Source organism: Drosophila erecta, unplaced genomic scaffold (genome assembly GCF_003286155.1).
Source record: "Drosophila erecta strain 14021-0224.00,06,07 unplaced genomic scaffold, DereRS2 tig00000021-arrow-pilon, whole genome shotgun sequence".
NCBI lineage: Eukaryota > Metazoa > Arthropoda > Insecta > Diptera > Drosophilidae > Drosophila > Drosophila erecta.
In genome coordinates this window covers 16,718,718-16,745,781 of record NW_020825198.1, presented here as the reverse complement: position 1 = coordinate 16,745,781, position 27,064 = coordinate 16,718,718, and the positions used below count along the sequence as shown (strand labels likewise).

At 42.9% G+C, this 27,064-nt stretch overlaps 1 protein-coding gene across 5 annotated transcripts; it reads right to left on the bottom strand.

The window, feature by feature from the left end:
- Nucleotides 1–1,243: 1,243 nt before the first annotated feature.
- Nucleotides 1,244–26,461, bottom strand: LOC6543618 (sodium-dependent nutrient amino acid transporter 1). Of its 5 annotated transcripts, XM_026976541.1 has the most exons (7): nt 26,258–26,461; nt 25,330–25,581; nt 14,201–14,872; nt 6,743–6,974; nt 3,782–3,927; nt 3,592–3,728; nt 1,244–3,526 (listed from the first exon to the last, which is right to left on the bottom strand). In XM_026976541.1, the coding sequence occupies exons 3-7, from the start codon at nt 14,861–14,863 to the stop codon at nt 1,750–1,752; spliced, it is 2,955 nt and encodes a 984-aa protein (XP_026832342.1). In that variant the 5' UTR covers nt 14,864–14,872; nt 25,330–25,581; nt 26,258–26,461; the 3' UTR covers nt 1,244–1,749. The 5 variants fall into 5 exon arrangements, with proteins under 5 accessions (XP_026832342.1, XP_001972949.2, XP_015014005.1 ...); XM_001972913.3 differs by lacking the exon at nt 25,330–25,581; XM_015158519.2 differs by lacking the exons at nt 25,330–25,581; nt 26,258–26,461 and adding an exon at nt 20,292–20,917.
- Between the last annotated feature and the right edge of the window lie 603 nt (nt 26,462–27,064).

Below are 27,064 nucleotides of genomic sequence, written 5' to 3'. Positions count from 1 at the left end.
AACTTTATACCTTACAAAAAAGATATATTTGTACCTGTTAAGCGCGGATCGGATCGATTAGCATTTTAGTGGCTGGCCTAATGATACTCCACCAAGGGAGCCACCACCTCAATGCAGTTCTGCGTGGCTAAACTATATTTTTATGTGGAATCGATTAACTCGAGCCATACATCACACGCTTGTTCCATCCATTCGATGTGCCCCACTCAAGGCCCCCCTCGGCGATCCGAGCAAGAGTTGGAATCAGCTCTGAAGTGGCCAAAACATCGCTTGATTGACCACTTAATGGGCCAACTTCGCACTTCTTTAGCGCTATTAATTGCAGTGCGCGCCAGGAATGTACCACACTTTACGAAAATTGGCCAGTAATTGTTCAATTTTCTTTTTCATAGCTCCATAAATCTTCAACTCTCATTACTTCTTGGTAGTAAAAGTGTCCGGTTGGCATTGAAAATATATCACGCTTTACAGCCAGAACATAGAGGTCTAATTATGAGTTCGTCTGACCTTTTCGAAGATAAAAATAATAAATGTTGCGCCTCCTAGCCAAACAACAGAAATGTTACTTGCGAATTGGCTATATAGTTTTATATTTATCTAAGCAAACACGTATTGCAATGGCTTCTTAACTAAATCAATCCTTGTCCTGAAGAACTGAATGTTCTGAATATTGTTTCAAATGGACAATAAAATCGTTTAAGAATTATCATAAGCTCAAAGCCGCAGTTAAAACCCATTTTTTAAACCAGAAGAATCCTACGCGGTTCCGTTTAGAATAACGGTACGCAATCGATTATTAATTTATTGGCTTTAAGTTTCGATTGACTTTCGATTTCGTTGGCGCTTGCGTCAGATAACTTGCTCTGCGTCCAAACCGAAAAGTATTCTTTAACAATTTTAATTACCATCTTGGGATGTTCACTTGCCCATATATCGCCGGCAAAAACATTTTGTGCAAATTTGTAGCGAAAATTTATAGCTCACAATAGGCGAACATATGTATATTCTAAGCTGGATTTTGGTAGTCAACGGCGGCAGAAGCAAAAGCAATCGACACGATCCACCGATCATGTTCGAACATGTATGCTAATTGAAATTCTGGTTCCCCAACTTGAATCCATGGATGGGATAGTTAAGTAAGAGTTTTGTGATTAGGAAACAAATTTAGCACCCAACTTGACAAATGCCCGAACTTTGATATTTAATGTGCATGAAATTGTGGGGAAACACAAAACATGGGCGATCATAATTTACTAATCCTTCTATTTATTACATAAGATCGTTTTCGACATCGTTGTGTTTTTAATGTAACTTTACAATGGATGCTTAGGTTATGGGGTCATAGGCCTACGGACTAACTAAGAGCTGAAAGGGCTTAGGGTTAATTCAGTTAATTCATGGTTTTCAGGCACTCGAATCCGTGCATAGGATATATGTATACTCATTCTATTCATGCTCCTGATTTCCAGATGAAGAACAATGACAACGGAATTTTCTCGACTTAAGCTAAGGAACTAGATCGTATAACTATATCTAGGGACGCTCTTTCCACTTTTTTTCTCTCTCTCTATTTACAGCTCGCAACTAGAAGATACACTTTCCATATGGATACGGTTCGTTATTCGTAGCTTACAGTTAGGTGTGCCGTAGGTGCAATACGGATTACAGATACAGATACGTTTGTTTTGGATGCAACAAGTCTTTTGAAATGTGAATGCTTCGTTTCCTACTCCTGGTCCTCCCCTGATTTCACAGCTCCGTGGAATACTCTTCCGGATTGACGTTGAACTTCCGCCAGCAAATGTGGTCCGCCGCTCCACCGGACGTCGCTGGAGGTGGCAACTTGTGGGAGTTCACATTGACCACCGAGCTGGCCGACCGCTTCACGTGCACGCTGGGCGGCGGCGGCTGGGCAGGAGCGGCCAGACATCCCGTGGAGCGGCCCAGCGGATTGCGGGACATGGCCGAGGTGTAGTTATTGTTGCTCTTGCCATTGCCATAGGTAATGGATTCGTTTGAGGGCAATATCTCTATGCGCGTGGCATGGCCTGTGCCAGTTCCACCATCGGAGAGGCGGCGAATGTAGACCACCTCACGATGTTTCTCCACGGATTCCCTGGGCGGTCGCATCTGCGTTTGGGTCTGCGGCTGAGCGGTCTGCCGCATCCTCTGTGAATACCTCGACTGCTTCGTATCACTGGCCTGGAAGGGAACATATTGCTGCTGAGTGATGCCTGGGAATTTATCTACACTTATATCCTCTTCAATGGCGGAGTCCCCAAACATGGATCCGCTGTAGTTGGGAGAACTGTTCCCGGGCGTGGATGACTTCCAGTGCTGCTGATGCATAGCCGTCTGGGTTTGACCTCCATTCTGTACTCCGTACTTCGTCGCACTCGAGTACTGGCCCTTCTTGATAGAATGCGTATAGTCCCGGGTTCCTCTTCTTCTCAGGGTAAAGTCCCTGCGTCCTGTGTCCTGGCATACGGAGCGCCACTGCTTCCAGGAGTGACGGGCCAAAGGATCCGCCGGACCCCACTCCTTGGCAGGCTTTGAGGCCTCGCAGATCATGCCAAAGAAGTTGTACTCCACCTGCCGGAAGATCTGCACACAGGCGATGATCACGATGACGGCCAGCACAAAAAGAATTGGCGCCCAACGCGGGAGATACTCCGCCAGCAAGTCGTACTGATCGTCGTCCGCACACCACCACACCAGAATACCTGTCAGTATAGCCGGACAGACGACCCACAGCCACATCCACACCCGGAAAATGGGACGACCTATGGAGAACTCGAGGTCGGTGTAGATGTTCTTGGCTCCGTAAATCCAAGTTATGGCAATCAGCTCGAACACCAAGGCAGTCACCACCATGGTGCCCACCAAGCGCGAGTCCAGCACGCGGGCGATGAGGAACTTGGGCGCCGCGAAGGAAATGACGGCCACCACCAATCCAATCAGGCAGATCACATAGTTGGGGCGTCGTGGCACAAGACGCGTGGAGGTGTACACCGCCACTGTGATGGAGACCATGGCCGAGAGGATTATCAGGGCGTAGATTAGGGATGGGACCAGATGCTGCAGTAGGTGGCTATCGCCCTCCCGGGATCCATTCAATACCCGGTCGTAGATGGCGGTTAGGGGCTTCAATTCCTCCATATTCTGAAAGCCATTTGACGACAGGTCAAACTGGACCATGAACAGGGTCACGGCAATGGCGTTGATAAGCAGGTTGAAGCAGAGATAAACCACCGAGGTTCTCACAGCATCGCCCTTGTACAGGAACTTGCCCGTGACCATGGGCAAGGCTCCAAAGCCACAGTTCACTGAGAAGAGGACCTGCATCAGGGCATTGAACCATATGTTGCTTTCGGCCAGCAAAACAGAGTCGAAACTCCACAGCTCCGGAAAGTAGTGCCGACTGAAGGAGTTTCGCACCTCCCAACCAGTGAGTGTGCAAAGCAGGACTAGACCAACTAGTCCGAAGACGAATAAGCTGCGCCGCAGGATCTTGGCATTGTGTGTGCTGTTGGTTAAAAAATGTGCTTAAGAACCTGATACGAGAAATGCTATTTGAGCGCCTAATCTTACCACAACATTACAACTATCCAGAGCCCTATTAGTCCCGCTGCCAGGAGGCCAAAGTACAGAGGATTTCGCCAAAATGGAGTTAGAAAGGTCAGCTGCAAGCACTCCTGTCCACTGGTTCCCGTCAGGAGGTATCCACTCTGCGGAATATAGCATTTGAAAATACATTCTTCTGGCAGAGTGCTTCACTTACCAGTCGCAGCTTGACGGGTCCCGCGCACTCCCGGAATGGCAGGTCATTGGAGGCGAACATCCCGATGTAGGCCAGTGCCAGCACGGCCTGCAAGGACACCCAAATGGCCGAGAGCCAGGAGGCAAAGCGACTGATCATGCAGGCTCCTGGAAATATAGATGTTATTTAATTCATATTGAAAATAAAAAATGAAAGTTCATTTAGTGTTGATTAAATGGTTATATGTAATTTATTAAAGTGAAAACTCCTTACATACGGATCCAGAAATATCTGAGTAATACATAAGCTCATATTTGCTAAGAAATCAAGTTCTATTGCCCAAATTTCCTTCTCAGAAACGGACGTAAGCTCTGTCTAATATACGATCCCATTAAGTAACCTTGCCAACAAACTACAAAAGAGCGGAAGAGGAGGAACCCAGCTAATGAAATTACTTTTGTGATTTAAATGGCGAAATTCAAAAAGCAAAGCGTTCGTTTGAAAAGCGCTCAAGTGAAAACTAGTTATAAATGAGAACGAGATTTTTAATATCTTTACATTTACATTTATAACGTATTCTGCAGTAAATTAAAACCCATTCGCCAAACCAGATCAATTTGACCTTAAAAACACACCCAAAGCTGAGAATTAATATATGTATTGTAAATTGATTGGGGGACTACCCAACGACGACATTGAAAAGTGTCCGAAAAATATAATAATGATTTGGCTTTCAAAGATTTTAGGGCTTGGTTCGTTAGCTCGATGAAAATGAATAAAATATTTTAATTAGCATTGTCTGCTGTACAGACCGCAACTGTTTTTTCTTGTTTACTATACACTTCCTCTCTTTCAAATAGGCCGCATTGGATTACGTTTGCCAATTCCGTTAGCACTGTTTTTTATGGCTATATTACAGTGTCGATCAAGCAAAAGGTGAAGCAGCAAGAGCTCGCATCTCATCTGACCTATGGATTCTGTTCCTCGTCCATTCATTTACGCAATCGGCACGTGTCATGAATATTTTGCCTCATTTATCCTAACTATAGCCTGCGAGCAACTCAATCATAAAACGCTACACTCAATGAGCTCGCTGATTTCCCATCGAAATGGGTACTTTATGCCAACGTCAGTGGCTTGAACAATGTTAAGTGTTGGTTTTGGCCGCTTATGAGTCTTATAAGCCATATAAATATTTAAGTGCTCATCAAGAATAGGGTTTAATGATAACTCTTTAGTTGAGCACAAAAGCAGACTTACTAAGAGTTCTTTGTACCAAAACTATATTTCAAAAGAGTTTTTAACTTTGCGTTTTATTTGAATGCTTAGTGCACAACGTTTTGAAATAAATTGTAATAAAACGGTTACTCTTTATAAGATGTGTTACTTTGGCTATAACTCACTGTGGTATAGAAATGCCAAGCCACCCATAAAATATTTTAAAACGAGTAGCCATTTATGGAGGTTTTAATAGGCTGTTAACAACGACGTTTGCTGGAGAAAATTTTAAAACTGTTGTTTATTGCTCAGACGCACTGTTGCTTTGCTGGTGATGTTAGTATTATATACATTTTTTCTTGAATACAAAGCATCTGCACTGTAAGAAATTCCTATACAAAAATAGCTTGGCAAGTCCAAAAAAGGGCGATACGACGAAGGCATTCCTTTGCAGCCACCAAGCATTCACGTGTTTTTGTTGGTGTTATTATTATTACTGAGGTCTTTTCGAAGGTGTTGTGTCGTAATTTGCAGTTGTCGTTTTTGCTTTTTGCCATTATTAGTTGTTGCTCATATTGCTCATTTTTGAATTCGTTTGTTTCTCGTTACAATTGTTTTTGGTTTATACTTTTGTTCATTTAGAATTTGCCTTAAACGTCTCTATGGTTATTTTTTGTGGACGCGCCGCCGCTTTGGCCGCGGTACCGCACCACCATTTTGCTCGCCCGTTTCCGTTTCCGCTTCCACTTCCGGCCCGTTTCCGGACCGCTTCCTGTGCCGCCCAAGCACGAAGCTCCCCGGCAGAAGGGGGCGATCAGATTTGGCGGCTCCTGTTGGGCGTTGTACTACTAGATGTCCTTGTGGGTCGCCCCCACGTTGTCCATCTGCCCGCAGCTAGTGGGGCGGCAACTGGGGGCCTGGCGAGTGGGCGACAGTAGGCGGCTGGTGACCGCGGGGGCGTGGCGCGCCAGCGATTACACGAACGGGACACACACACCAATGCATTTTGAGGTTTTAATATTTTTTTGTACGATTTTCAGAGATTTTTGCGGTTGTCCTGATGACACGATGATGATTTTATCTACTAGGTCACATTTAAGTAAGTCTTCTCTTTTTTTAGTGTATTTTATGTGTATTTTTTAGATTTTTTTGTTTGCATTGATATAACATTGGTCTGATATTTGTTTTTCTCATTTTGTCATTATCATTTTCAATTCGTGATACATGTCTTAGACTTTTGCGGTTGTTGATTTTGCTTTCTTGTTTATTTAGCTGCTCCTGTGCTCCTGTGCCCTTGCAATTGCACCTGCACCACCCCCCCTCTTATGGGGGGTGCCACCCTATGCGCCTGCTCCGGCCTTGGGGTTTTGCTTCAGAGAGTGAGAGAGAGATGACGAAAGTTTTGCAATCGTAACTTCGGCTACCAACGGGCACAATTTGAGAGAGTGGGGATGAGACGGGATGTGCCCAACCGTCGTTGCTGCGGAATGCACGACCGCCCGCTGGAGGTCCTTGCAACGAGGGTATTTAAGCTGTGCCTCGCTGAATTCCAACTTGGGAATTATAAGCGGGAGGACGCAGTGCAACTGCAGAGCTTTCCCCAGCAAGCTTCGTCCTGCAATTGGGGATGCAAAAAGCTGCAGCTGCAGCTTTGGTTGTGGCTTTGGCCCCATTTTGTACCCCCACAACGGGGGATGCTTCCGTTTCTGAGCACCTGTTGCCTGCCGAAAAGTATGCTACCCCCGCTGCGCCGTCGAAACTCACCTTTGAAAATGGGCGAGGCGCGCCAGGTGTGCGCCGCCCCCTGGCCCAGAAACTGGCCCACTGAGATCTCCAGCAGAACCATGGGCAGGCCGACTAGAAACAGCAACACCACATACGGAACCAGGTACGCCGACCCGTAGCGGTCCAACTCGCGTGGGAAGCGGACCACGTTCGCGTAGCTCAGGTTCAGGCACAGACAGAGCACGAGCCCGCGGAACACCGAGCATTTCGTCTGCAATGAAAAGAAATGGGACAGGTGTGGAAATTAGTTTAGACAGCATGGAATAGGCATTAGCCCGCCCTAAAGTGGACCCATTAACTAGGCCCACCAAAAACGGAACGCCACCCACTAAGTTATATTTGAATATAAATCGGAATTTAATGTATTGCGACATGCTCTGTTACCTTGTACCAAATGTGCTCATGGAAAATGGCTGGCTAAATTTCAGTTGTAAATTAAATATAGCACATCTGAATATCAAGTAAGTAAACAACAAACAAGTAACATGAGAAATATGAACTAGCACCACTTATTGTAAAAAGCTGTTCTAAGGTTCAACGACTTCATTAACTTGCGTGAATGGATTTAAGTCCCTTGGAAGAAAGTAAAAGTGTGCAATGAAGCGAGTATTTTGCTGTCCGAAAACCTTGCGCAGCTGATGAGAAAGCCCAAACTCACAAATGGCTGTCATACTCGTATGCAAACCCATTTGGGTTTGCTTTTGCAGGTAACCCGGGCAAATAGCGGCAGTCACAGTCACAGTTGCCGCATCCGCCGACATTAGGCAAAAACAAAGTGATACTCCCACAGAGCGTCGCCGTCATTTCCGGTACTTCCGCTTTCGACTTGTGTAATTTCGCCGTGCTTCGCTTTATTTTCATTAATTACACAATTTAGCTTTCTGTTTATTTGTCTTACGACTCATATTCCCCGAATTCCCCATCCACAGCCATCGCCAGCCATCCAAACTGGCTTAGTTCTTTGTGTTCGCACAGTGAGCGGCAAAAGAAAGTGCCAGCAGGGTGTCATGGGGGATCTTATTAGGCGGCGGCCAAAATCCCAAAATTCGCCCATGGCTCTAATAAGTCATCTGCGAAATGTACAGCATAAGCCCATTAGATGTGCGCGCGCAAAAACATCAGCAAGCGACTAACAACGGTCCTCACTTTGCTTGCTTTCCAAGCGAAACAAACACAAGGTGGGGAAAACAGCGTAGCAACTAAAGAATACCTTGGACTTGGCAGGTATTTAAATCGGAACAGTTTCATTAAAGTGTTTGGGAATATTGCTTTATGGACCATCAAAAACTGATAATACATTTAAGTTCCTTAGACATTTGCATTCTTGAACGATATCATCTTGAGTTTCGATAGCTGCCTGACTAATAATAAGAAAACAAATTAAAATTGATTAATGTGGAGCTAAACACCTAACACCTTGTTAATTTTCGTTCCACGCCAAAGTGTCCATGATCGAAGCTTCTCAAGGCTCATCCAACTTCTAGACTTAACTTTTGCCACAGGGTAGCGCCAAAAGTCAGCGGGCGGAGCGCTTCTAGGAGAAATTCGCTCAGTTAGGCAAACGAGCTGCAAACAGGGCAAACTCAGCATCCGAAGGTGGAGCGGTAACAACGTGACGCCCAGGTGAAGGCAGTTAATAAGGCGAAAACCGCACGGTGAAAATGTAAACAAAAATTCGACCAGCCAAGCGGCGTTTGGAGTTTATGAGCGTGCAGATGCCGAGCGTTGTATGGGTTGTATACTATATCGTCATATCATCATCGTATCATATCATACCGTATATCGTATGTCCCCCAAGTGCCCCCTATCACTCACTTTTCGATAGTATCGGAAGGGTACGTCCTCGTGCACAACGTACAGATAGTCGGCTAAATACTTTGTCGTTGGTATCTCCATCTTGGGACAGACTTTGTATTGCTTGTAGGCGTCAAAGAACTTGTCATTTTCTTGCATTTGTTTGTTGGTGCATACAAATCAGGTTTTGTATTGTTGTGCTTTGGATTTTATTGCTATGGTTCCCTTTGAGCTGAAATTTTAATTGCACTGCACTCGAAATAAATAAATTACAATTAGCGCGGGCACTGGTGTGTATTTTGAGCATTTTGAGCATTTCGTATTTATTTTTTAAACATCATGCTAATTAAAGCCTCGACATGGGGCATTTGTGTCAAGAAAATAACAATATTTTTATGCAAGTGGAACAAGTTATCACGTGACGACGACAGCGAGTCAACAAAAAGCGCAGACTTTTAAAATAAATTGGCACACCTTCAGAGCCTGGCCCTGAACCGCTTATTGAATGTCTCGCCGTCTCGTTTCTTGTTTTTGTTTTTGTTTTTGTTTTTATAGCACATAAGGTATTTGTATTCTGTATTTTTCGCCTTTTACACAAATCGCCAACGCATATCAATAACAGTTGTCGTGGAATTACAGAGTACTAGTACGATAGAGTGGCTTGTGGTCGCGGATTGCCTGGAATTTAGTTACATTTGATGGCTCAGAACGCATTCACTTCACACTTTTGCATTTTCCCCGATTGCACTGCGTTTCCTAGTTTCTCTTAGCCGCTTTTTTTATTTATTTTTCCTTTTACTATATGTTTTTTAGCTCTTCGAAGCCTTTTGGCTGAGCGTGTGCACTCATCACCGCTGCAGCGTCGAGTTGCGACTGCGCAGACGACGATTTCGATTGGGGGGGAAATCGAATTGAAGTGCCCGAGGAGAAAAGGGGAGAAAGAGGCGGTCGAGAGATGGCCAAACAAGTTTTCCCCCAATAGGTAAACTTTTATTTGGGATCGCTCTCCGCCCGATTTTCCTCCGGCTGAGTTTTCATCTGGATGAAACTCCGAAGCCCAGATGTTGTTTTTGGACCACACCGAGCGTGCGAGCGTGCGAGCGAGCGTACCTAACTGCTCTCTCATTAATGCAGAACTGACGACTGACGTAGTGCCGGCGGCAGCGAAATAAAACAGCACCACCAGCAGCGCTCCAAAGCAGCGACGGCACCAAAGCGTGGCTTTCTATGCACAGTGGCTGCGCAAAGTCAGCGCACGCCTCCGCGCATCAGCTGAAGACGCCAGCCAACCACACGGCTCACTGGGTTTCTTCGGAAATTTATGCATGCTGCTTTCGGCACAGGAAGAAATACTTTTCAGCGAAATATAGCCGCTTAGTCCGCTGTGCTAGAACTCAAAAAATCACATAACGATCACTGCAAACATTTATTCCTGATGCAATTCCTCATTCCTCATGTTGTTTTTCACCTTGAAACAGTTAATTTTTTTTTAACTCTTAGCAAATATTTTTCTAAGTGCACCCAACTTAATCGTCACAGGCTTATTAAAGCTCTTCAGCATTCTAAGACGGCCCACGTGGGTTAATTGAAAAAAAGATCAGGGAACACAAAGATGCTGGCTGAATGAAATTCTATTGCTATCGCTTAATGATGCCCTTAGGTCGCGTTCCCATGTCTCGAAATCCATCCGCATAATTAACTTGTCTTCTGCACAGCAGGAAGTGGACATTGCAAAGAGCAGAAACCGTCTATTAGTCTTGGCTCTTTGAGCCGCTTCTCATGCTAATATTAAATTTTATTTTAACACGTTCTTTGGCGCTGAAGAGAAGCGAGCGTGGCAATTTCTCGTTATTATGTAAGCATGCGAGCGAATCTGGCACTGGTCGCATAATTAACAGCACTCACTGTATGATCGAAAAAAAAGGGGGAATGAGAAAAATTATCGCGGTAGCGCCGAGCGAAATAGGTGGATTGAATGGGCGCAAATGGAAAAAATAAATATTATTACTGGCTAGAATGTATATTTGGCATCAAAGTTCTGCCATATCAAGCGGAAGTCCGTTAAAATGCTAATAAAATCAAACAGATAGGCTGTGACTTTCTCAACGATGATCACATCAAGAACTTAAACACTTTTAGCATAAATAATTGCGTTTTTTTTTTTGGCTTTTTGACGGTTGGTTTGTGCCTGGCATCCGAATGAGCTCTAAAGAGGTATTATAAATATACGAAATATGAAAAGCCAAAGAGCTAAAAGTCAGAAGTAAAAGCGTGGGCTGGGGCCAATTAATTGAGAAACTTAACCCATAAATACCCGCCAAGGTTTCTCCGGGTTTCTTCTATCGAGAATTGATTCCGATTGTATCAGAATGGAAAGGTCTTGTAGGCTGCAAATAATTACCTTCGGTGTGGTATCACCTGAAACTGGAGTGTGAAAATGTCCCCACAATGGGGCTGGTCACAAAAGGTGCCCGAAATAAGGCTATTGTCGACTGTATTTGATGTTGAATAAGCTATGCCTCGACAATCTCTTTGACTGAACGGATCTGGGCACTGGAGCATGGACAAGTGTACCCGAGGAGTGGTAGTTATGGTACTCGCATCTGGGCTATTGTTTTACGACTTGGATTGCGTCTCAGGGGCTCTAATCAGTGGCCAGTGAAAGGAGAAGTCATGAAGCCATGCAGCTGTGTGTGATATCGTTAACTCGTTAAATGGTCTCGGTTACACCCAAACCCGGTAGAGCAGTGTACCGTGGATTGGGATTGTATATCGTAAGGCTCAGGGGAATTCTGTCTGATTATCCACCGATGTCCACTTTCACAATATAAACTTTTCCCGATTTATCGATGCAATTCTAATAGCCCCACGCAATTAGCGTGTTGCATCGAACCAGTTTGCAACTGACGTCATTTCTTATTTTCATTTCTTTTTATGGCCAAAACGTGAGTCTTGCCATCGCCGAATTTGCACCGAAAGTATCTGCAAGATTGTACTGGCTGCCACTGTGTTTTGTTGAACTTGTTAATCAGCGAATTGGAAACGAAATAACATAAGAGATGAAGTAACTGAACAGCCCGAAAAACATGCATATGGGCAGAGGTTTTCGCTTTTGGGTCTTGGGTTTGGGCCACTCGCATGAGCCGCAAAAGTAATGGAAGGCAAGTGGCCAGAGACGAGGGGCAATCGATTGTGGTAAGCAAATTGCACATTCAAAAAGTAAAAATAAGCAAAGAAATATGCGAACTGCCAGTAGACATGGAATTAGCCGAGCCCACTTGCAGATACAGTTTAAACTGCAAGACCATGAAATTGGTCAATAACTTGTTCATTTGAATGCAGGATTTCGGAAGCAAATAATTAACTATTTCAACGTTAAGCTATTTAATAAGTAATTATTTAATCTTTTCGGCGGCAATTAAATTATGATGCGTAAGCAACAAGGAAACAAATAAATTAGTTTTATATAATTGTCTTAAATCTCTTTGATAAGTAGAAATTCCAAAAATAAATCCATAACTTAATCTTTATGTAAATCGGCACTAATTGGGATACAAAAAAATAACGTATTTCAAGGTGTTTGAATTTAACTATAACCAATCATTTTATACAAATTTAATATTTCCTTTTAAACAAAGTTTTTTATCTTAATGATACTGGTACCATTTGCATTAAAAACGTTTTCATCAAATGAAAACAAAACAAAAGACTTAGAAAACAAACTCATTTGCCCGAAGACTATGCAACACTATGCAACATTTACGAACTTTCCCGTTGAGGTTCCCGTTGACTTTTAATAAAATAATCAAAGCATAACTTAAGGGTGAAAATGATTTATTTTACCTATGTCAAATGTAGAAATGAGTCGTGTAGAAACGGTCATGCGAGGTTAATGTAAATATTGTTTTTTTAAATAACATTAATTTAAAAATAGAGGTATTTGATATGTAAATATGCATATTAAAAATGCATAAAGAAAAATCTCAAAAAAGGAAATATTTCAACAGCCACGGTGGTTAAATCTTACCCAATTTTAACTCCTTCCTGACATTATTTAACTGCTGCTAATCTGTTTGATAACCATTGCAAAGGTCTAACCCAATGACTAATGCCACATAAGTTATTGCTTCAAGAAATGTATATTTTGTGTTTTCGAATTAGCTGCACGCACTTACATAGGTCGAAGTGTTTGGTAGTGTGTGATGCTAATTAAGGCCAATTAGCATCTGTTCGACGCAATTCATATTGCACTTGGCACTTGCACTTCCACTTGCAATCGGCGGGCGAACCTGGCTTGAATGGGTGAAAATTGCGGGAAACAATGGGAGCGCTGTGTGGATGGGAAAGACAATGGCCAAGCGACCAGCTGGGCCCTATCCGGTCCACTCCGATCCGATCCAGTCCGGTGCCCGCTGCCTTACTAACCCAAATAGGAGACAAATACGAGCTCACAGATGCCGAAACTAGTTTTATGATCGTGTTTATGATGCCGCCGCGCCGGACAACCCTATAAACAATGACTATTAGACCAAGACCCAAGGATGGACTGTGTGGAAGACCTGCATTCCCCGCCTGGTTCGATCAACAAAAGAGCTTCAGGTGTTTGAAGGTTGCCATCGCCACGCCCTCTACTGCAACCGAGTTTGTGTAATCTTGGGTAATCTTCATCTTGAAAACTCTTCAAACACCTCAAATCGAAGATCAGCAAACAAAGGAGGAAGCAAACAAATCACGCGAAAATTAACGCTTTTTAACGCTAGAAGATTTAACAATGAGTCGAAAAAGTCTACAGTCACACACAACTCCATTATACAAAGCGAACTGTACAAAAACATTATATTGTTGTCTAGATACTTTCGATAAGTACAATTATGGAAATTGTAATCTACAATTGGAAACTAATTTTGGTAAATAAGATCCCTCCATTTTATGGCGGAAGTATAATATTTCAACATTTCTTGAATACTGTTAAAGGCCATTGCATTGGCTTAGAAAAATCGATCGATCTGAGCTCAGCAAAAACCGATATACTATATTATTCTGCGACCTGAGACACGTACACAAATTCATCATGAATATTTTGAGCATTATTAAGCAGCGAAATAAAATTTACAGCGACTCGTGAGTAATCGATAAACGGAATCGCCGGTGCTTCATTCAAAAGTCTCGCCTCACCTGATGATAAGCAGCAGTTAGCTGAGAATCACCCCGACATAATTCTTATTCAGATTCATTTTTATTTATTCTCAGAACAGCTGAAAGAGAAGATGATTCCAATCGCTTCTGGCTACTCCGTAATATTGAACGAAAGATGTTCAACTTGAGAGATCTTCGCTGATAACTTCTAAATTGCCAAAACAGGTAAGACCACCACTTGACTGGTAGCCAAAATAAATTGCATACACGAGCTGCGGCTTCGAAGATGAACTACTTTTTGAAAGTTTCATCTATCGGAATGCTAAATTCATCTCAAAAACGCTAATTAATATAAAACAATTTTTAGGGTTGGGCACGAAATTATCGGCATGTGGAAGATATCCTAAGAACTTTCTCTTACACTCTTTTTCATGTGAAAAAAAATCATTTGCATTTTCTAGTTCTGCAGATAGACCTCCCATTTTCCCACCTTACTGTTCCACTCACCTGTTTGTTGGACTCATCCTCGACGGCGGGCAGGAGCTTGGCATTGCTGGCCGTGGTGATGTTGTGGGCGGAGGCCGACACGGAGAAGTTCTTGGACACCGCATCGTGGTCCATGTCATGGTAGCCGCCCTGAATCTCACTCAGGGTATTGTTGCTGCCACTCAGGGTGACGATGCCGCTGGAGCTGATGCGACCGGAAGTGGCGGTGGTGCGACCGCCACCACTGTCCACCACACTGGACACCGTGGAGATGCAGCTGCGCGTGGTTTGTGGTGAGGGCGTGACGGCGGGCAGGTCCGTCTCGTTGGCCTTGGCCCGTCGCATATTCAGCCAGGACATGCGCTGCGGCTGTCGTCGGTCCAGGGTCACGGATATCTGTTCGTTTCCGGTTCCGCCACCCGTTGGCGCTCCGCCTATGTAGACGCAGGTTCTCGACGTCGCTGTGGAATCGCTGCGCAAGCGGCTGGACTTGTCATTGTGATTGTGAGTGTTATTGTGGTTGTGGTTGTGGTTGTTATCATGACGCGGCAGAGTTGCCATGGCGCCGGATATCTGGCGGTAGGTGGGCGTGGCCGGGGGCTTGGTGCCACTTCCGGCACGGGCTAAACCAATCTGTTCGGCGAGGGCCTCGTCGCTGCTGCGGGGCTTATAGCTGCTGCTCATCGATCAGATCTGCCAGATAAAGAAGAAAAAAGAACAGGATTGTCAGCTGAAGTGATAATTTTTAAGAAATCGATAGGGACACACACATTGGGGATCGAAAACATTTCGAGGAGTGGCAGATAATCTCAAAGTATCAAATTTCAATCGAATTACGAATCAAAGAAAAATGTTTGCCCAATAGAACATTAATTTCAAAAATGTCCTAATTCATTCAACTGCTAATCAAGTATCCGAATTACATAATCAAGTTGTCACATATTTATTATACCATCATCCGATATTTTACTATATATTTAAAAACTTTTAACATTTATTAATATTATTACGCCCTTAATACCTTCTCAAGAATGAACAGATTTAAGGATCAATATAGCTAATTTAATATTAATCATTTAAATTCAATGAGAACGATAAATTTTTTGAAAACCTAAATCTGGTGAAACTGTCAACATTTTCTTTGTTATGGGGGGTACAATTCGTGGAAATATCGGAATGATTTCAAAGGCCAGCGGAATTCACACGCAGCCCGAAAATCATATTAAAAATACGATTATATCCGCTTTGGGTTTCTAACGAAATGATTCATATGGGAATGGGATGGGGTTTTTGTTTTCGGGCCTGTTTGGACGGATTTACATGCGAATTGAACTGCGAAAGAGAACAATGTGTGTCCGTTGAACGGAAAGTGAAATGTCGCCACAATTCGCAGCTATGCGAAAGTGAAAGCCCTCCAGCCATTCTACTTCACAGTGATGACCATATTTTGCCATGGATTATGACATTGTTTTCGGAGATTCTTCGATCACCTTTTGTAAGAGAATCCAGCACAAATCAGAGCAAATCATTTCATTTCTGCTCTGGACAGGTGACTTTTTCGCTGCTGAAATTTCACTTGACTGGTTATTTTTATCAGACACCGACAGTGAAAATATCTCGGCTGAAAGTTGACAACAATGAGCGTTGAAACAAAGTCGTAAAAACAACTGTTCCAATATGAACAGGGCAAAATAAAAAATGCATGAATACAAAATAAAAGAATCGAAAGACACACTGCGATATCAGTTGCTTGCTCTCCGTTTCCCAACGTATTATTTGATTGACCTGAAAATGAGTTTCTCGTGCTAAAAATATTTCTGGCGATCCATTGACATTGTGTAACCCGTTCTCTGCAAAGCAAGAAAATTAACCAGCTGCTTATAATTTGCAGATGCACACTAAAACTCCAAAAATCTTTATTCTTCTATATACAAGAGCAAAAACGAATTGAATTGCTAAGCCTGAACCAAACTCTTAAAGTCAATAAACTGGTATCCGTATTTGGAAGCCAATAAATCTGACACTGTATTTTTAAAAGAAAGACAAAGAAAAGAGGGAAATATGTTAATAATTAAGCCAGCTACCGTCTTCGAGCCTTGGCAAGACAAACTGAGCAAATATATGCGGCTAATAATCATTAATTAAGCCAAGTAATGTTCGACGATTGGTGTTTATGTATTTGCACCGCTGGATACAATACAATTCAAAGACATGAACACAACAGTTCGATTATTGAGATTGTGCCACTATATAATATTAATGATGGCTCTTCTCTTATCGGCCCAATGGCACACATTTATCTTGGCAACAGCAGCAGCCTTATCACAATCACCTAAAATGCATATTTACAAATAATTATGCATGCTTGCATAAATGGGCAAAAGGTTTCAGTAAAATAAAAGCTGGAGAGAAGAAAACAAAATCCACTTTTAACATGCGATCGAGTTCGGTGACCAGCAAAACCATCCAAAAGAGGTCGTATCTCAAACTTAGCCGAGTATTTATACAAATTTTCGCTCATTTACTGCTGTTTCAGGCCGCCAAGTCATAAAAATAAAAACAGTTGTAATTAAAGGTGATCGACTGAGGATATATGGTACATCGACATAGTGCAAAAAAATAATAATATAAATGCAGACCAAATTTATCTTTTAATTTTTCAAAAGAAATTGGGCAATAAATAATATATTTTTTTAAGAATCCCCATTTAGTATAATAAGGAAGATTCGAAACTATCAAATTATTAAGCTTTAGTTTTCTAAATATTTAAAATATTAAAAAGAAAACATTTTATACTAAGTTATTAACGCATCGTAATATCCCACCTTACAGCATGGTTATGCAATAAATTTATCTGTAACGAGCTGCAAAGTCTATTTTGGACCCCTAAATGCAGTCCAAATCTGTATTTCCCCTTAGTCCCTATTTTCAGATCAAATTACTCCAGCCAGCCGATGTTTATCCACAAACAGGCATTTAATGAGTACCGGGTATCGAAGTGTTTACGTCTTCGGCCAAATGAAGGCACCAAAGTGGATGACGGCGGCGTCTCCATCTGTTGTTATTGAACAGTTGGCAAACAACGGTGGCGCCGTAGTGGCAGAGATTTGCATTTGCATGTTGCAGATACAGATACAAAACGCGGAGAGATGTGAATGCCTTCGGATACCTACGGTGGCCGAGTGTTAAGCCCACTCACACAGGGGCTCAAGATGGCAGACACAGATACAATTTGGGAGGAGTCGGGGCGAAACCAAAAGCGGGATCGCTCGACCGTTGGGCAAAGACTCGGAAACCCAGTCCAGCGGGACGGAGTCAAGGGATCCGGCGATCCGGCGATGCATCAAGTTACAAGTTATTAACAGGTACGAGGGCGAGTACAAGTGTTGCCAAGGAAAGCACCTCACAATACCCGTAGATATGCCACACATAAATATATATCTATATCCGTGCCTGCTTTTCTTTGTGCACTCAAACCGAACGGCGACAAGTACGAGAGTTGGGGCTCGGAAAAAGTATGACACTTGATAAAGGTTCTGACGAGGGCAGCATGTACTCGTATAGTGAGTACTATCCTATATATAGACATGCCGGTGGTGCCACCAGCAACTTCAACGCCACCAAGGAATTCAGCCGGGCGTAACCACAACACAAGACAACTGCCACTGACCAAAGAAAACGCGCACATTAACTCGCCATTTAGCCTGTACTTATGGCCGGAGAACCCAAACAAACCGCACAGAACCTCTGATCATTCCACCTCTGGTAATAAAGTTTTTAGCTGAAATTATCAAGGGTTCACTTCCAAGGAAACCCGAGAATCAACTGCTTTGGCAGCCATTATTTTTAATGGAAAAGCAAATGGATGGATGTATCTAACATTATTCAAATGGCTTTCCTTATGGGAAGCTTACGAAACAAAGAGCGAGCAGATCAATCAGTGATTGAAGGTCAACGTGGTTGGTGGGGTTTGTGATAAACACATAAATATGATACGTTCTTAATGGACTTTAAATGGGTATTCACAGATTGAATCAGACAATGTAAAATCTTTGAAAAATGTATATTACTTTTATGTAATAAATGCAAAAAACGTTTTAGAAAGTAAATCAATATGGCTTTACAAATTTTTCTTTCCAGCGATTGTGAATTAAAATTCAGAATACTGTTTCCTGTTTTCTTTCAGTGCTGCAGCCTTTAACTTTAATAACATTCCCGCCGGAATGATGGTAATTAAACGGCGCACTATGATTAAATTCGAACGCAATTGTAACGAGCACACGTGGTTGACCTTTGACAGGGCGACAGTCGAAAGTGCCAGCGAATCGAAGGCGCATTAAAAGACTGAACCTGAACCTGAGGCAGAAATGTCACAAACAACATAGTAATTTCCATTTACAAACTGGCTGTGCTAATTAGGGTCCGACCGTGTGGCTAATTTGGTGATCATCCAACGGGGAGACCAAATCAAATCAAGTCACAGCTAATCTCGTGGCAACAATTCATTTGGTGAGTCCAGGGTAAAATCGCAATTGGCATGCTGCTCGGCTATGTGCTGTATCTGTATCTTTAATAGGCGTATCTGAATCTCAATCTGCATTCGAGTAATTGAAAGTCTGCGCTCGGCCTGGCGTAAAAGGAAAGTAAAAACTACTTAGATGGGTCTGCCTATTTCTGCTCTTTCTTCTGCTTCTGACGGCTCACAGATCACAGCCACCAACGAAAGTAAAAACAACAAAGCCAAGATACTTGGCTAACTACCAACTAGCAGCTAGCTGCTAGCAACTGCCAACTGAGTTGACACAGTTTCTCAAAACGGGAAGATTATGTAAAATTATGTGCAAATTGAATTGAAACTCAGGCGACACAAGTAAAAGTATCTGCACGAGCACGAGTACGAGTATCTCGGCATCCGCGCGTGTCGGTATCGCATTGATTGCCTCTTATTGAATGTCCAATTTCAATCGAGTCTAATTAATGCTGTCCGCTCTGGGGATACGGACCACAGCAAAATCTCGCCGAGCCACGCCCCTCGATCGGTTGACTGATTCCGATTCAGATTCCCCAATTCCCCGATTCCGAATCAAAGCGAATTTTCAGCGATGTTTTCTCACCAAATTGTCACATCTGCGATGGCAATTCGAGTTCGTTTTCCGTGTTAGTGGGGCAAAATAATGGAGATGTGATCCGAAAACTCGTTCGGACATTATGGCTCTGCAAATTGCATTTAGCTCGTGGTAATTACACTTATCCAGAGATCAAGGCAGTGGACACTTTTTACTTTTTTCTACCTTGTTTTATTGGACCTGTTTTGCGCGTGGAGATTAGCCAAGAAATTGCCCACATCGACACTTGTTTGTCACTGGGTCAAGAGCATAATTGAAAAGATACACCAGGAGGCTCTAGCTCTGGCAACCGCAAACTCGATTCAATGGCTGATTCAGGACCGCGTTGCCCCATGATTTGCATAAATACTTGTACTTCGTCGTGCTGCCCTTGCCGCTCGTTAATTGCATCAGCATCGAGGCGCTGGCAATCATAATCGGTGCTCAAAACAAAACTCTACTAAACGTCGGTACCCCCATGCCATTTGCCCCCTCTCCAGTTGCACAACCAAAGTTTCGCTTTTGGTTTCGCACAATGGCAATTATCAGAATCATTAGCAAGCGAATGGGCTCCACCTGCCCCCCTCATTGGCATTAGATTAGCTTTCGCAATCGAATCGAGCAGACAGAAATAGTCAAATGGCAATGAAAATGGTGGGATGCTACTGGAATAATTTCAGTGTTAAAGCAATATTCATGTCAGGTGTTTGAGATCGAGTTCTTGAGCTGATAACCCGTTTTCAAAGAACTTTTACTATGCCAAGAGTTTTTACAGGCGCAAGAGTTTGCTGTCTTCCCGGTACTTATCTAAGCTTTTTATTCATTTTATCTACGGCAAATCCCAGTCACGTGAAGATAAGATTTAAAACATTACTATTTCCACAAATTATATTAGGAAGTTTCCCACAGAAAATTAAACTGTTGAACATATGCAACAGTTGAGCTAAGAAAATCAACTGGAAAATATTTTCGAATCATTTAATTTAACCAAAACAAAGATTAGTTACCGTGGAGTTCCGCGTAATAAACCAAATTATTGTATGTTCAGGCCAGCGATCACGTACACTTTAAAAACAGTTCTTGGCATGCAAATATTTATAAATACATCGTTTTTCACGGAATTTCAATGAACTTCTTTCCACTTCTTATGGCCAGCCTAAGGTTGAACCGACATTCATTCATCACTTGTTAGGAAGTAGATAATTTGTATTCAAGTCGGCTTCTGATTTTTCGGGCAACAAGCGAAACTGGAACTGGTAATCAGAGACGTAACTCTGCTCCAAAAAACTCATTTGAATGCTCCATAAAGGGCCATTGCCACACGGCGAAATGGGAATCATTGAGCCACGGGAGCCGTCATCAATTCCGATTCAATAGCGCAAAAATTCATGGAAATTACGTTCTCACACACGCGATAAAAAAGCAGGCAAATCAACGAAAAACATTGAAAATGCGAAGTACAAATACAAAGCGTTTTGCGGTAACAGAAAAACTAAGCGACGACGACGACAGGTTCGGCGGTACTGACGGATTGCCTGACTGGCTGGCTGACTGAACCGAGCGGTTCGACTGAGAGCGGAACTGCGATGAGCCGGACTGAGCAGAGCCACAGGCATGGATAAAATATCTGACAGGTAGCGACGGAGCTGAGCGGTACAACACGTGTAACGGCTAAATGTATCTGCTAGATACACAACTCCTAGCCCATCCGATCGGGCGTCTGGTAATCGCTGTAATATCAGCGAAACACGCAAACCAATTCAAGATAACTCCAGAGAGAGGGACTCTCTATTTAACCATATCCTGCACGCGAAAAAATCATATTCGCATTTAGCTTAGATCTGCTGGGAATAGTCGATTTGTATTATACATTTCTTCTTCACAACCAGAAAGAGAGCGATAAGTCGCTCGTAACGTACGAATGATGTAAAATTGTCTAGGCTTGAAATGAAATATTTTTGATAAACGTTTGTGTGTGATCAGTTTTAGTTAATTGATTCAGCCTTGCGAGAACTAGCTTATTTTTTACCGTGTACCCAGCACATAGGAACAAATATCCGAATCTCGAAACTGGGTTTCATTGAGGGAGGGAAACCTTCGAACCTTGGCCAAAGAAGCCGCACAACAAAGAACAAGGCGAAGCGAAATGCCCATAAACAGGAAATTAATCACTCGAGTGTGTGTACAACGCGCCGATTCCCATTCTCAGGTCCTCAGGTAGGAGTAGATGTATCTTGGCCCGAGTTCCTGCCCCGGCCGGCGGAAAAGGACGAGGTCGCAAGGAAGTGAGAATTCGAGGGTTAGGGCAAGGCAAGGTAACGTAGAACTATTCCCATTTGCCAAGGTCGCTCAGGTATTACAACTTCATTCGCTGCGTGCAATTTAATTCTGTTTATTTTGACTTTTCGATTGTATGCGCGCAGTGCAGCATAAAGGCGATCGTAAAAAATTCCCAGGTAATGCGACGCTACTGGCATAATGCTAATGAGTTCCTAGTTTGAGTTTTTCTTAACGATGATTCAATGGCGAGCCCAGAGCTTCTTTGCCAATAACTAATTACAATTGGAGATGTTGCCACTTTCAGAGGTGGTGGAGAAGGCAGAAGGCAGAGTTACCGGTTTCCGGCTCATTTCTAATTATAAATCAGACATCTCAACAATTATTTTTCATATTAATTCAGCATGCACCCAGCAAATATTTCATGACCCCAGAACATTTGCGCCTCATCGATGTTCCTCATGATCTAGGGGTAAAAAAAGAGGGCCTAAACTGCTTTTGATACGAAAAACGTGCGAGTGCTTTGTGTTGTTTTTGATTTTTTGTTCTACTCAAAAGTTAATGAGATAAGGAAACCATCAATGGAGCTTCAAAAAAAGAGCTTAACAATATCTGAATTCTGATTTCTAAGAAACCAAGTTTAATCCGCAGATTTGAATTTCGATTTTTACTAATGGGTTCTTTACTTGGAAATACGAAAATGCGGAGTCCCACATTAAAACTTGAACGCGTATTAAATAAAATATGAAACATGTCAATAATTTTCTATACAGAAGCTATCACACTGTTTGTCCCAGATAATTCCGTAATTTGATAATTTGGTCTTCCTATTTGCTGACTTATGTAGACACTTTCGTCACACCTGAGCTTCCCAAGTAAAAAGTCATTTTTTAAAGACGCCAAGGCAGTTGAGCTTGAATATTTTGGGAGAGAATGGGATAAGCTTTGAAGCCACATTAGAACCAGGCACATCAAAACGAGGAAACTGGTCTATGTGTAATGTAAGACACGAGTTCGTCCACTTCCACGATCACGTTTGCATGGTGAAAACAAACCAAACCAGACGAGCAGACACTCGAAAAAAAGGGGACGATAGCCAAGTCGGCTTGCCAAGTAACCTGTCAGTTACCAAAATGAGTGCAGAGCCATTTTCCGCAGCATGCTTTACTTAGCCCCACATTACGCTTTTTGTTTTGCTATTTCCCAGCCGCCTTTTGGCCACTTTCTAGCAGCAGACTGTAAGACTGTAAGACTCTAAGAACCGAACAGCCGAGCAAATTGCACCACTTTGCGGCGTTCTGGTGGCGAGTCGGCCCAGGGGCATCGTTACCACGGCCATTACCGGCTGCAGTGTACCTTACTGACACCATAAGTGGTCCACCAGGGCCAGTACCCAGCCACGGAGTTATGTGCTCTAGGTCCAAAGAGGGCCTTTCCGCGAATGTGAGTCTCTGGAGTTACTTCCACCTGTGTTGCGTGGTGGCCATCGAGCTGCGAGATCTGCAACTCTACTCCCAATCGAATATGACGTGCTCGGGCGTTTATTCTTTCATCGCTCTTAAGAGCCAACCCGGCGCGATAACGCAGTTGTCTCTTGGCTTTTCTTAGAGAAAATAACAATAGATTGTTGTTCAAGAACTAAGATATTATTTTTAAAGGCAAGACATTAACTAGCCAATTTCAATCAATAATAGACAGATCGTAAGTACTTCGTTATTTCACTTAGGAAAGACTCTTGGCAGATAACTTTGCCACTTTGTAGTTTAAAAGTTAGATGGTGGTAATCCACTTTTCGACTCTCCCTAATTTCCTTCTTTTCCTAAGCAGACCAGTGTTATCAGCCAGACAAGGCATTTATTTATTTATTAGCCTATAAACAATAGATTTTACTTTTTAACTTTTTCTTCAGTTCGGGAGCGGCATTTTGCCCCTTTTAATTTGCTTACAACGGCTGTGCGGGGTTCACACAGTTCACATGGCTCATGGATTTGAGAACACGACAGCAATAAATAAAGATTCACCGACCGGGCTGAGAGGCAGGTATTATGTGGCTATATTCAGATTCAGTTAGCACTTGCCGTAACTCTTCTCGCCTTTATTTTTATTTTTATTTATTTGAGAGTGACTTCATTTTCTCAGGCCTGAGCCGAGCGATCTGAGCCTTAGCCTAAGCCGGCGGTGACATGCAACCCCCGTTTCGGCCTTTTTATACACTTCTTTTTATCGTATAACGCTCCATTGTTTGGAACAATGTGCGCCGCACACTCTTTTTCCACATGCATTATAAAACAAGCACATAACTATACCAGCACTTGTATATACATATGCCCATAGCACACACGGCGCTTATTGTTCGAGCTTTTCCGATTGCCAAACACCCCGAAAATATTAAGAAAATACTTGAGCACGTATGACGCAGATTAGGTTCTGCTAATGACAGCAGCGCCGGAAAATGTTCAATTAATTAGTCTAGGTCTAGAGTATAGAGTGCAGAGTCTAGAGTCTAGAGCCTAGAGTCTAGACCCACTGCGATCGCGAAATAACGGTCAGCTGGGCGGGCTAAAATGAAAATGTGCAGCCCACAGCGAGCCATATTGCAGTTGCCAGGGGAGAGAACAAGAAGCGAAAACGAAGAAAGAACGAAAGGTAAGAAAGAGCTGCCTCTGGCAGCTAACCTCAAGTAAACTTGGGTTCTGGTTCAGGCCAAAACCGGAGGGAGATGGAGGAAAAAACCTGATGACTCAGTCACGAAGCGCAAAGTTGATGGCTTCCCCCTCGGGAAATTGCCGGAAAGTCCGGATAGCGGCAGTGGGCGAGCTGTGGGTGGGGGCACCCTCCTCTACTCCCGACACTGCAGCTGAGTAAAGTATTTAAACAAAAGGTAAGGGCAAGTGCAAATATTCAGCGAGCGATGCGTTCTGCGGCGGATATTACACAGCCATAAGCCATTTCCCCCGTAAAAATGCTCAGTGTGCCACGCAAACAGGTAAACACTCTATTTAGAACGAAAACAAGAGTGACTTTGAGGCACCTTCTTTGCAGTTATCAAGTGCTAAAATGTACGCAAATAAACGCGTTTGAGTACGAGTATAGTTCGTCACACACATCATCCTCCTGCAACAGTCCGTTCATAAATACTCGTGCTGTTAGCTGAAAATTCAATATTTCATTTGATAAACACTTACATTTCCTTCTTATATAATACTATTGTGTAAAACGACTAAGTGAGTTGTGGAACATTGGTTTTCTACGGTCAGCCAGTGCGAAAAATATTTACTCTGCATGCAAACAATAAAGTGGAACGACAATTAAAATAAGCAAATACAAATTTCAATGGGAGCAATCAGTGAAATTAAATAAGGTTTGCTTGTGCATGTGTATGTATATCAAATGAAAACTTTGATATCGCCGCAATGGAGGAGGGGCGCAGTGATGACATCCGATACTATATTCATTCATACATAAACTTTGAGTGAATTCAGTTGGCACTCACTGTCACTGGGTAATATGCATATTTGCAAAATTATATTTCAAAGTTGGCATTGAAGTAACCAGATACGGGCTTTCTAAACTAAAAAATGCATTTTCTAACCTACACATTCAAAAAGCTACTTATCACATTAACAAGTTCATGCTGCTAACCCACTGAGGCCACTCATCCCTGATGTCTTCGTGACTCAAGATCATGTAATCACCTCGTTGATTACAATATTTACTGATGACATAGATAACTCTGCCACTAATCATCTCACATAGTAGCAGTCTTACCGCACTTTATCCGTTCATCCACAGCAATTACAGTGGGTTCCGAAATCCGTATCGAAGAGCCAAAGAGCTGGCTGCGGACTGAACTAGCTAATTAAAGCGGAAGTCCAAAATGCACCGCCAATATCAAAGCATTGAACTTGCCAGACGATCGCGACCGACTGACTTTCCAGGGGCTTATCAAGGTGGGCCAGGTTTAAGCGAAACTTCGTTAAAATATACGGCAAGAGCAACTGTGACGACCGCCAGTTAAGTCTAAAACAAAGGCCAGTTGTTGAGGAGGAATGGTGAGCAAGGAAAAACTAAAACTAACTTGAAACTAAGAATATGGAGAGGTATTACATTTGAAAATTTAATTTATTATCCTAGACACCAATGTTGAACTTAAGACAATAGAGGTCAAAATCTTTAGGTGCTAAAAAGAATTGTCTTGTTTTATGAGTCTCGCACCCGATTGCTTTTCCATGACGAACACCCATTAAAATGTAAATGTCCTCTCTTAACCGGTATCCACTGTACTACAGGCTGCCGAAAAAGTGGAAGAACATGAGCACGGGAGCGCACGAAAAGCACAAAAAGCGGACAACGTGTGTGCATGAGAAATGCAAGGCGGAGGGCAAAAGTAAGCTAAAGTAAGGAATGGAACGGCTGGAGGAGACGGATGGGGATGGGGGTCAAGGGAAGGTAGGGAAGGTAGGGAGAACCGAGTCAGGAGCGACAACCGCAGTACGAAACTGGTCGGACGGGTCGCTATGGTGGCCATATTTATGGGACAGCCCAGACAGGAGGGAGGATCAGTTCGGTTCGGATCGGATCGGATCGGCGGTAGTCTAACTTTTTGTTCTCCCTGACGGAGCTTCATAAAATATGCACCACATTCAGTCGCATGCGTTGCGGCCTCTTCCATTATCCGTTTGCCATTTGCAATTACCATTTGCATTTCACGAAGCTATCAACACGGCACATGAGCACACACGGAAACACGTACGGCTAGAACAATTTAAAATACACGAAATAAAATGCTTATAATGCAGTAGGGGGAACGACGCGGACGGGCGACAACCGATGCGAAAGAGGCGCGCAACTTGACTGCGAGCTCCAACCCGAACTCCAAGTGATGGCGACCGAAAAGCCACCCCGGAAAGCTCGCTTTTCGAGCTGCAGAGCTCTCTGCATATCTCTTTAGGTCTCAGCTATCTCTTTTGATCTTGAAGAGCTCTCTTTGGCCTTAGCAGTCCGTTTGAATGTGCGTGCTATATATTTTACGATCAGCTGAAAATACTGTGTGCCTACAAATACTGTATTAAATAGTATGCCTATTTAAATTAGGGATTTGCATGTATGCATGCTTATAAAAGAGGAAAGGCGGAACACATATCGGTGATTTTTAGAGGCTAACGTATAAAATATCAAGTTCTTCAAAAATATTCTTGATCAGGATCAATAGCCGAGTCGATCTGGCCATGTCCGTCTGTGTCTTCGTCTGTCCGTATGAACGCCTAGATCTCAGGACAAAAGATAGAATGTTGAAATTAGGCATGCATCCAAATGTTGCCACGCCCCCTCTACTGCCCACAAACCGCACAAAGTTTAATTTAATTTTTATGACGTAATGATGTTGAAGAAATTTAAAAAAATTAAGAAATGTCCCAAGGCTGAAGTTCTAAACTCCATAACTCAACTTATCTTAATCGGATTTACCTCTAAATGTTTCTGGCGCAATTCTCTAAAAATTTGC

Excerpts from the sequence above, each read along its gene's own strand:
- LOC6543618 (XM_026976541.1), bottom strand. The coding sequence starts at position 14,863 with ATGAGCAGCAGCTATAAGCCCCGCAGCAGCGACGAGGCCCTCGCCGAA. Across the intron at positions 3,729-3,781 it reads GACCCGTCAAGCTGCGACTG|AGTGGATACCTCCTGACGGG; the intron begins GTAAGTGAAGCA and ends TATATTCCGCAG. Across the intron at positions 3,527-3,591 it reads TGGATAGTTGTAATGTTGTG|CACACACAATGCCAAGATCC; the intron begins GTAAGATTAGGC and ends TTTAACCAACAG.